The 11,047-nt window shown below is 61.5% G+C and overlaps 1 protein-coding gene across 1 annotated transcript; it reads right to left on the minus strand.

Moving 5' to 3' along the window:
* Positions 1-412: 412 nt before the first annotated feature.
* On the minus strand, positions 413-10,622 carry PABPN1L (PABPN1 like, cytoplasmic). Its single transcript, XM_070500615.1, has 8 exons — positions 10,224-10,622; positions 3,853-3,984; positions 2,910-3,048; positions 2,537-2,604; positions 1,935-2,041; positions 1,738-1,825; positions 993-1,135; positions 413-900 (listed from the first exon to the last, which is right to left on the minus strand). The coding sequence occupies exons 1-8, from the start codon at positions 10,620-10,622 to the stop codon at positions 861-863; spliced, it is 1,116 nt and encodes a 371-aa protein (XP_070356716.1). The 3' UTR covers positions 413-860.
* Positions 10,623-11,047: the final 425 nt, after the last annotated feature.

Here is an 11,047-nt window from a genome sequence, read left to right on the forward strand (position 1 = left end):
AGGGCGCCCAGCGTGGAAGCTCCCCTTCTGCTCCCTGAACCCTTGACGAGGGCCAGGCCTGTCCCAGGTGATGAGGTGTGCCCTGCCCCCCACCCCCAGCAACTCACAGGGGAGGACACACAGAGGCAGGTGTCTGTCACTCGCTATGGGGGAGCGTGTGCCCTGGAGGCTGCCAAACCTGGAGTGAAGACGCGGTTAGCTATGCTTCCCCTGTAGCCAGGAGCTGGCGGTTACACCGCAAACCCCAACGCTGCCCGTTGGCTGTCAGCAGTGAAGTGGGGTCCAGCCGGCCCTGGGACCCACAGCCTCACTCCTACACCTGCCTTTTTGTGGAGTCCCACCTGAGAAGCACAGACTGGACAGGTGTCCAAGAGAAGAGAATAAAGGAGAGGTCCGTTGTCACGTGCTTTTAAAAATTATTCAAATTTAATAATTTATGCTTTACCATTAAGACACACGTTTCTGTTTTTCTTTAAAATGAGAGAGTCCAAGAACCCCAAGTATCCCAACCCGAGCTGACTCTGCTGCCTGGGCTTCACCTGCCTGGAGCTTTGCCCAGTGCTCTCCAACGGCCGAGTAGCACTCCCATGCCAGGCACACCGCGTGCCCTGCTTCTCACCTCTGTGGCCTCAGCCCAGCGAGGCCCTGGTGGGCTGTCCTCCCACCCAGAGGAGGGTCAGGGGCGGTTTTTCTGGACGCCCACCAGCTCTCCGCTGAGCCCCTGCTTCCCTGCCATCCGTCCTGCCAGCCTGCCCTATGACCCCCACAGCACCCCAGACCCGGCCCTCTGGCATAAATGGTCCCACGTGGCGACTGGTGGTTACTCCTGAGCCAGCCCCAGTCTGAGTCCGGTCATCTCTTCAATATGGTGAATACCATGGCGAGCATCTTGCAAGGCACCTGCGCGGACAGAGGCAGGAAGGGGAGGTGAGCGCCCTCCCCGGGCCCCGCCCCCCCGGTCCCCCGCCCTCCCGGGCCCCGCCCCCACTCACCGGCCCCGCCCCCGTGGCCTGAAGCGGGTTCCGCCCTGGAGGCTGCTGTGGGGGAGGGCTTCTCCCCTAGCACCTGGGTGTCCCCGCAGACCCCCGCGGTCCGTGGAGCTGATCCCTGGTAAGTTGGTCCTTTTGGGTAGCACCTGGAACCAAAGGCTGAGCCCGTCTGAGACCCCTATTCTTGTATCCCATCTTGGCTAAACTTGCCTCCAGGAAGCCTTCCTAGCTTTCTCTCCTGGAGGCTCACAGGCAGATATGCACAGACCCCAGTGCTCACCAGGCCCTTGAGACTCCAGGGCATGGAGCCATCTGAGGAATCAGACCTTAACCCGTTCCAGACCTTCTCAAGATCCCTGTTTAGGCCCAAACTGTCCAGCCACAAGCTGTGGTCTGGTGCCATGCCCCTGTCAAGCCGACATCTCCCCCTATGTGGTGTGTGTGGGGGGTCTGGCTCAGCAGGGGAGCCTCCCCAGTACCACACCTGGGCCAAACCTGCTGGGGTCTGACGGGCCCCCGCCCACCCTGCCCCTGCCGCCCAGCGGATGTGCCCAGAGATGCTCGGAGACTGAAGATGAGACTGGCTAAGCGGCAGGCCGGGGCAGCTGTGTCATGGGGAAGTGCCTCGGCCTCCTTGTGCCTGCTCTTTCTGACCCCTTGGGGGGTAATGGGTTAACGTAGAGAAGCTCAGAGCAGAGCCCACACCCCCAGCTCCCCAAGGTGCGCGGTGACTCGTGGGGGCACGCACCTTGATGACCCGGCCTCGGAAGATGCTCTCGTCCAGCTCCACAGCGGTCTGGGCTGCGCTCTCGGTGGCAAACTCTATGTAGGCATAACTGGGGTGGGGGTGGGGGTGGGGGTGGGGGCAGGTGAGGGCTCACCCTGGGTCACCCATCCTCGGCAGCACCCTGGGCACCCAGCCCCCTCCCTGGGCCCCGCACTGACCCCTTGGGGTGTCCAGAGAACTTGTCGCACAGGATGGTGACCCGGCGGATCTCCCCGCACTGGTTGAAGTAGGCCTCCAGCTCCTCCGCCGTGCCGCCGTAGTCCACCTGACACGGGCACGGCCTGGCGTGGGGGCCCTGCAGTGGCCTCGCCCTCCCGCGGTCTCCTGCAGCCCGTTTTCTTAGAGAGCCGTCTATTGTGCCCAGGGTTGGGGGCAGAGGCCTCGGGTGGAGGCCTGACAAGGTGGACTGGAGACCAAGATGACCACTCCCCACGTGTTAGGGGGCCCCCCATGTTTCTTTGGCCTGTGCAAAGAGTGTGTGACTTTTTAAAGAGGAATTTGTTGCCAACAGTTGGCTAACTGGGAGATTTCATGCAGAAATCCAGAATCCCAGCTCATGTTGGGAAATCAGAACGCCTGAGGACACAGGCTCGGCCCCTCTTGGGGACCACCCGCATCAGACCCCCTCCTCCTCCTCTCCCTCCGGGGCCTGTGTGCCACCCTGAATGTGTCCCCTCCTTCAATCCGCAGGGCCAGGCGGAGCCGCCAGACCCAGAGTGCTCATTGAAGGGATCCCAGCTCGCTCCCCTCCCGCACTCACGTTGCCCACGTAGATGGATCTGTGGTCCGCCTGCACCTTCTCCGTGGGGGTCCCGGGGCTTGGGCAGCCTGCAGAGAGAGTAGCCTCAGGACTGGGGGGTCAAGGGTGAGGGGGTCTCCGTGTGGCTGCTAAGGGCAGGAACCTCCTGTTTGTGGCTCCTTCCTCACTTCACTCCTCGGGGGAGAGGGTCCCCCAGGCTCTTGGGGGAGCCAATGCTGGTGGAAACCCCGATTCTCCCTGGGATCCGGCGCTTTTCCTGCAGCCGCCCACAGCCCATCCCGATTTAGAGGAAAGGGTGCTCAGAGCCACGTGCCCAAGGACTCGGGGGGCCGGTCGCACAGGGAAGGGGTCGGCCTGGCCCGCTGGCTCCTACCTGTCTTGGGGCTCAGCAGCTGCCCGGCCAGCGTGGTCCCCATGCCCGCCTCTTCCCCGGCCTGGGCCTGCGCCCTGGGCTGCTCCGGCCCCTGGGCCTGCTCCATGGCCCACAGTTTCAGTTTGATGGCCTCCAGCTCCTGCCGGCACATGACCCCAGGATGAGCCCGGAGGGAGGACAGCCCCCAGGCTCCTCTTGAGGGAGGCCCCGACCCTGCCTGTCCTCAGGGTCCCCTGCCTCCCATGCACGGGGCCCCTGGGATCCCTGGCCTGCCTCTGCTGGGTGCTCCGCATGGCTGCTACCTGGTCATGTACCGGGCACTCGGCCAGGTCCTCCCTCTCCAAGAGAGACAGCAGGAAGCCTGCCTCTTCGTCAGCTTCCTTGGCCTCCCGCTCCTCACCCCCTGGCCCCAGAGAGGACTTCTCGGTCCTGCTCCAGGCCCCCCAGCCCTGGGCCTCAGGGTCGGAGGAAGCCCTCTGGAGCCAGGCCTCGGTGGGGGGCGGGAAGAGTGTGCGGCTGAGGAAGGGCCACATGGTGGACGGGACAAGGAGAGGGCACTCGAGGCCTCCGCTGCTCCTCCACTCCAGCACCTGCCCGCGCCTTCCCGGGGCTTTAAGCCCTCCCCCAGGCCAGCTGCTCCCAATAGAGCGCTGAAGAGCTCCCTCTGGGCTGGGGCCAAGCTTCCAGCCCTGGCTCCTGGGCCCTGAGGCATAAAAGGCCCTGGTCCCTGCCCCTGGCCCTTCTTCCAGGACTCTCCGTGCGGAGAAAGGAGCGCAGCTCGGGTGGAGCTTGGGAGGGCCTCCCCCTGCATTAGCCCCGCCACACTGGCCACAACGCCTGAGCTGGGGGCGGTGGCAGCCTGGGAAGCCCACTGGGGTCTCCACTCAGGGTTAGACCTCAGTGGTGGGCCACAGTTAGGATGACATGGGCGTAAGCGAATTACCCGAGCGTGTACAAGAGGGAAGGAGGGCACAGCTGTCAGTGCAGGCTTCCTGGAGGTGGTGGTCTTTGAGCCGGCCTTGATGGACTGGGTCAGGCAGAGGCTGGGTGCGCACAGCTTGGGTGGAGGGGGCAGCTTGAGCAGAGGCCCGAGGAGTGATGGCAGGACATGTACCACAGGAGTCAGAGCCCGGTGGGCTGGTCCAGGGTGGGGTCCTGGGCCCGGAGGAGAGACAGCCACTTCTGTCACTCCTCCTGACCTCCCACCGATTCCCTATGGACCCTCCCCTCCTCCACCCAACTCTGGACCCGCTTTTAGGTGGAGCCAGTTAAATATGGCCGTAATCCTGCCCTGGCCACAGGCACAGTGGTTGAATTACGGGGAGCTCCGGTGATCGTCTGGGGGCCTGAAGGTGAATTTTGTAAAGTCTCCTGCTTCTGCTGTCGGCCTCTGCTCCCCTCTTCTCGCCCCTTGAGGGCGGCGCTGGCCTGTGTCCCTGTGTGCCCTGGTCTCCTCCATCTGTCCTGGGCTGGCCCTGGCTCAGTCTTGCTGGAGCTCCTGCAGTGCCTGTTCCGTCCTCCTGACGGTTTGTGGGGGACCCTCTGGGCGTGACTGCCCACCCTCCAAGGCCACAGCTGGCAAGTCCAATTTGGGCCCATTGGGGTCTCTTTCCTGGGAATTTGGAATTGGGAGTGGAGCTGGGCAGCCATTCCCCGCCCCGGGCTGAGGGTCAGGGGACACCTGTGCTGCCGCTCGGCCGACTCCCTCCCTCTGCCCAGTTGTGTTCTCGCCTTCACAGAGGCGGGACTGGGGACTGCACCGTGCCCCTGCGCCCCCGAGGGAGGGCCATCCTGGGCACAGTCTTGCGGCCTGGGAGAAGGGAGACCTGCCCTGAGTCGGCTGTGGGCCTGTGCGCATGGCCTCCCAGCTGCCGCCCTCCTCAAATGCGGGTCCTCAGAACACGTCCCCTTCCCCGTCCCCTTCCCCGTCCCCATACAGCCACACGCACTTACATGTGTGCAACCCCAGGGGGCACTGTTGCCACTGTGCCGCTGCTTCCAGGAAGACTCCCTGATTCCTCCTGCTCCCTCTTGTGGCTGTGGCACCCAGGCCTCGCCCTCTGTCTGTCCTCTGTGAATTACATGTCCCCAGGTCTCCCCTGGCAGGCCAGAGGGCTTCAAGGGCAGCGTCCACGTCTGCACTGAGGACAGGGCCTTGGCCTCGGGCTGGCTGCACGAGGGTGGACATGCAGCCACTGCCTTTCTCCTATAACATGAGGCAGGCAGGTCTCTCCTCCCTGTGGCTCTGAGGCCACAGGGGGCTTCTGGCCTGGGCCCTTCCATCTGCCTCCACATGGGAGCCAGGACACCCTGTGGCTGTGTCCGAGCCAAGAGCTGGCTGGACTCAGGCCTGGCCCCGGCCAGCCTCCTCCGAGCTCAGACCTCTGCAATGGAAAAACGTTGTCACCTGCTCTCTGCTGAGATTGCTGACACACCAGGCCCAGCTGGGGCTCCTGCCAGCCGCCTGGTGTGTGGACAGGCTCGCCCCCACGCTGGTCTTTCCAATGACGCCTTTCAAAATACAGCATGTTCCAAGCCTGGGCCCGAGTATTAATAACACCACTTCCTCCTGGGAGCGCCGAGTCCTGGGCACCTGACTCTGGATGGGACTGGCCCTGGGAACCAGGACACCACGGCTACGACACTCTGGCTCCTCGGGGTCGAGGTGTCCCTTCCCTCAGTGTCCAAGGTCCCCTGTCCACCCTGAGGGTCTCTTGGGAGGTGCCAGCACTGCCACAGGCAGTGGGGCTTGGCGCCCTTGAAGCCATGGTTGTCGTCTGGGGTCTAAGGTCATCCAGATCACCTTGAGGACACAACCTTCAAAAGTTCACCCCACGTGCAAGCACACAGGAGGCTGTGGGTGGACTGAGCCAGGGGGTCAGCTGCCTCTGTCCCTTCACACCCCAACCCATGCTCCACGTCTGTCTGTCCACCCCCGTGCGGCAGGGCCTTGTCTCTCCTGCCCGGCACCAAGAAGGCCTGCAGCAGGTCGTGGGTGAATAAGAGTGTGAACTGGAGCTTAGCCGGAGTCGCCAGGAACCCAAGGAGAGGCAGAGTCCGCGATGGCAAACGCTGGCTTTATTACACGACACAGAGAGAACCGACGAGACCTGGTGCGACATCTCACAGCGCTCAGGTCAGACAGAGCGTACATCGGGACGCGCGAGGGGATGCGCACCATGGGTCCTAGACGGCGCCGAGAAGCCGCGGCGGGAAACCCACCCAGTGCTCTCGGGCCAGCTCCTTTTGGGGAATTGAAAAAAAAGAAGACTAGAGAGGAAGGGGACAGCCAGCCGTTCCCCACAGGCTGTGCTCGGCCCTGTCCCCACGGCCCGGCCCCTCGGCCTGCAGAGGACCCAGTGGTGAACTGGAGCCAGCCTGGCTGGGCCCCTGTCCATGGGGAGCAAGGCCACCTAGTGCCTTCCTCCTAATGCTTAAAAACCAGATTCCAATCTGAGTTCCGATGTTGTGTTACTGCTACAAGGGGTCTTTGGGTGGCACTCCAGGGGCCAGCTGAATTGAAATGAAAGGAATAAAAACATGCAAGATGGAGTTTTCTGGGACTGTGGTCACCAGTGCAGGGTGCTGTCACAGACTCCAGCTCCCCAGGCCTTATCTGTGAGGCGTCCAGAGGAGCAGACGTCCCCCAAGCCCAGCTCTCCTTGCATCCCCTCTGCTTTCTTTCTCTTCTTCCTCTCCTGCCAGCAGGACCATAATCGGGGAGCCTTGCTCCCAGCCCCATTCTGGAAAATGCCCTGTGTGGCTTGGGAGCCTGGAGGCAGGTGGGAGCAGCCACTGGGGGCTTGTGCTGGGCCTCCAGGGTCCCAGAGGACACCCATCACCATCGGCAGAATGCAGCTGGGCAGGGTCTGTTTCTGTCTCTGCAGAGCTCTGAAGGCTCATCTCCAGCCTCCTGGGGCCCCAGGATGGAAGGTGGGAGTGGGAGTGAGGCAGAGCAAGCCCCAGGAAGCAGGGCTGCAGGAGCGCTGGGGTCTGGGGCGAGGCCAGAACTGGGTTCCTTCTCCCCTCCCTGCTTTCCTGGGGACACCTCCTCCGGGCAGTGACCTGGAGACAAGGGGAGGAGAGGGCAGCCCCGCCTTGCAATGTCAGGGCCTTGCCAGGGAATGTGCTCACCCTGACTGGTGGCCCCGGTCATAGGGCCCCTGAGCAGGTGTGCAGGCTGCCTCCCAATGCGCACTCCTGGCCCAAGGCCACCACACTTGCCAGGCGGGCCCAGACTGGCCGGAGCTGTTGCTAGGACATTGGTCCAATCTGCCCACAATGCCTGGAGCAGGCGGGGACCAATGGCTGGGAGGGGGTGGCTGTGCCCACAGGCAGTTTCCTATGGGGCAGTTGAGGTCACAGGAGGGTCCAAAGCACCCTTGCAGCTTTCGACATCGAAGGAGTTGGTGGTGCTACTCTGGGTTCAGTGGATGGAGAAGTGGATGGGGTGATGGACTGAGGTGTGGCTGGGTGTGTTAGATTGGAGAATGGATGGGCAGACACATGTGTGGCATGTATAGGGGTGAATGGTGGAGAGACAGGTGGATGGGCGAAAGAATGGGTGGAGGCGGATGGGATCAAGTGATAGTTGGGATAAAGTAATGGATGGACGGATGGGTGGACGGATGGATGGATGGATGGGTGGATGGATGGACTGATGGATGGATGAGTTGACACATGGATGGGTGAGTCAGTGGGTGGATGGATGGACTGATGGATGGATGAGTTGACACATGGATGGGTGAGTCAGTGGGTGGATGGATGGATGGACTGATGGATGACTGGATTAATCAGAAGGATGAACTGATGAAAGAAAAGAATCAATGAATAACTGTAGGTTGGTTGAGGGAAAGGGCAGATTAATGCCCAGACATGCTGGCTAGAGTGGGCTGGGTCAGACAGGATGGGTAGATGCCAGAGATGGGGCTTTGGTGTCATTTTGAGGATATATTTGGAAAAATTAGCAAACAGGAGAAAGTTAGGGCCTGTCCTGATCTCTCTCCACCAAGTTGTTGGGGTGAAGCCAAAACCAACAGCCCCTTGCCCTTCTTCCATCCGTCTCCCTCCACCACTCAACCTCTCGGGTCCCGATGAGTGACCCCCACCCATCGAGCCCACAGGGCAGCCCCTTCCTGATGGGCTGGCTCCTCTTGTCCTATGACCATTACCCTCCCGGACCCCTGAGGCTTTCTCTAGCTTTCCTCTTTGCCCCCTGGTAACACCCAAGGCCTCCTTTTGGTCATGGTGAGCCGTGGTGTTGGGACCCTCTCTGTTCATATGGGGTTGGGGCTGTGCCAGCCTGTCTGTGTGTGGATGCCCTGGTGTTTGCCTTTGTCTCAGTGGGGGGTCAACAGAACACCCCCAGATACCACCTGGGGGTGGCAAGACGTCCTAAAAGAAAACCCAGTGCGGGTCCAGGGCAGGATGGGAAACGAGCGGCGAGGGGGTGGGAAAGGTCGAGGAGTCACACACCAGGGGGCTTTCTACATGGGGGTGAAAGAGAGGGCCTGGGTGCCAGCATCTGTCCTGCTGTCCCCTGTCCGTCCATCATCCCTGGCTTGGCCCTGTGGGCTGGGGTGCTCTGCCTGCCGCCCTGCCCACCTGCCTCACTTTGCCTTCCTGCTGTAGCTTTGGCCTCAGAATCTGGGGGAGGGAGGCTCTGCGAGCAGCCACGTCTCACAGAGCTTTTGGGTCACCTGTGTGTCTGATGCTGGCGGTGGCCCGCGGGGAGGAGACCCTCACACGCTGCAGTGCTGGTCAGCGGTCTGTAAGCTCAGGAGGTAGCAGGGCAGGACGGCCTCGGAGCTAAGAGCAGGCGGCTAGAGCCCCTTCTGTCTGGATCCCCTCCTTGCATGAGAAAGGCAGGTGCTCCAGGTGCAGACAGCAGGGGAAACCCTTGCTGTTTGTTGCCACCATCCAACTCCTGATGCAAGAGTTCTGCCCGCCCCTCCCCTCCCCAAAGCTATTGATTCCCTGTTTGGTTCTGCTGTGAAGTCTTTGGCCAGATGAGGCCTGAGCACAGTGACCGACAGAAACGCCAGCTCCCAGAGCCTGGAAGGGAGCCCCAGCGCCCCCCAGGCCTCCCTGGGCAGGAGGAGCCACCTGCTTGTCTGAGCCAGCCACACCTGCCGGCATCGGTTGACACAGCGCACCAGGACACCCCCCTCCCACCCACTCTGGGCTTTGGCTTCCTCACTGGAAGCCCCCCGCCGCCAACTGCCATCCCGATCCCGAGGACACTCTCGGCCTGCAGGGGCTCCACCGGTCGGCCTGTGGCCACCCCTCACGCAGGTTTCTGCAGTGCCTGTCAGCGCCGCGTCTTGGCGTAGGGGCTGTGGATGTGGAACCACACTGGGAAGACAGACTTCTATAGTTGGCTTGAGGGCCAGCTCTTCCCAACAGCTGGAGTGGGAGGGGCCGCCCCACCTTGGACCCTCAGCCTGTGGTCCGGCCTTGGAAGCTGGTCTGGCCAGGATGCCACCAGCTGGCCAACACGCTACCGTCCCTGGCATGCCTGCTTGTCCCCAAAGGGGGACCCTGCGAGGGGAAGGGACACAGAGGCCAGCAAAGCAAACCAGCGGGTTTCCAGGTGAGGGCTCCTCCACCACTCGCCGCAGACCGGAAGGCCCCCTAAGTCCTGACGTCAGGGACACGAGTCCTCAGGGGCCCAGACCCCCGGTGGAGCCACCCGTTCACCAGCACCACCTCGTGGGACAGTCCAAGAGCGCCCCCCTCCAAGGGGGCACGGGTCAATTCACTGTGCGTACGAAAACGCCGTGTTAACAGGTTCAACGCTGGCGCGAGAAAAAGACAGCAGGCTGGAGGCAGGTCAGGCGGCTCCGCCGTCTCCTGGGGAGCCCAGATCCAGACTGGCCCTTGCTTTCCTGAAACCCACAGAAGCAAACCTCTGAGAGGCTGATGGACCCGCAGCATTGGGCAATGGAGGTGGTGGCTGTAGCCAGGGAACTTTCTGGAGGGTAAGAGAAAGCTATCTCGACTTTCAGAATTAGGTTTCCGGTGTCAGGCGTGGTGGTTCGGGACGGCACCTGGTCTGTGGCAGCCGGTTGGGATCCTTCCTTTTAATACTCAGAGAATGAATTCTTACAACTCTGAAAAAACGACAGCCATCAAACAAACCCACTGCTCTCCATAGGAGCACAGTTCAGATTTCTTTGAAAATCTATTTTCTAAAGTTTACATATTTCCAAGGTTTCTCTTTTTTATTTGGCAAACATCTTCTTTATTATCATCATCATGAATATCATTATTTGGACCTCTGCAGGGACTATATACATTCACATTAACGCACACCATTGACTCCTCGCCTCTCGGCGGGGCCCCCGGGAGCCCCGGGTTCAGTAGCTGGTCACTCCCCGTATTGCACTCCAGTCCTGGGAACTTCTTACAGCGACGCCGGGCACGGCAGCTCGCGGGCCGTGTCTGCTGTTTGTTCTCCTGTGGGCTGCAGGCGAGAATGTCCTGTTCCTTCATGTCCTCCGTGGGCTCGCCAGGGAATTGAGCAGGGGCGTCCGAGGGAACACCCCCGAGGAGCAGCGGGACACAGCGCCGGGTTATATACAGCTGACCAAGTCTCCAGAGGGGCCGAGAGGGCGACTGTTCTTGTCGGTAGTTTTTTCTTTTTCTGCAAAAGTGTGGAGAAAGGAGAGTGGGCGCAGGAGACACTGGGGTGGACGAGATGGGCGGCGGCATCGCGGAGCCGGGAGAGGTAGAGGAGGGACACGGAGAAGCAGAGTCAGAGGCCAGCGCTGTCTCCTTGTGCTTGCAAAAGCAGTCAAGGATCAGCCCAAAAGATTGTCACAGTCTTGTCTCGGAATTACGCTCTCTCTGGGAAGGACACGTTAGCACTTTTTTTCATAAGTGGAAAAAATGAAATGTGATCAAAATTCACAGAGGGCATGAGGACAGACAGAGGTATCGTCCCCTGCACACAAGTGGACACACGGCTGGTGAGCCGCTGGCGCACATGTACACACGGGGCGTCGCCACCGCGCTGCCCCCCGGACCTGCCCTCCGCGACCGCGAAGGCGCAGTGGTCGAGGTGAAGAGAAACAAAGTTGCTTCTTGTTGGGCAAACCCCTCCACACCCCAGGATCCCAACACTCCGGAAACAGAAT

Source organism: Equus asinus, chromosome 28 (assembly GCF_041296235.1).
Source record: "Equus asinus isolate D_3611 breed Donkey chromosome 28, EquAss-T2T_v2, whole genome shotgun sequence".
Classification (NCBI taxonomy): domain Eukaryota; kingdom Metazoa; phylum Chordata; class Mammalia; order Perissodactyla; family Equidae; genus Equus; species Equus asinus.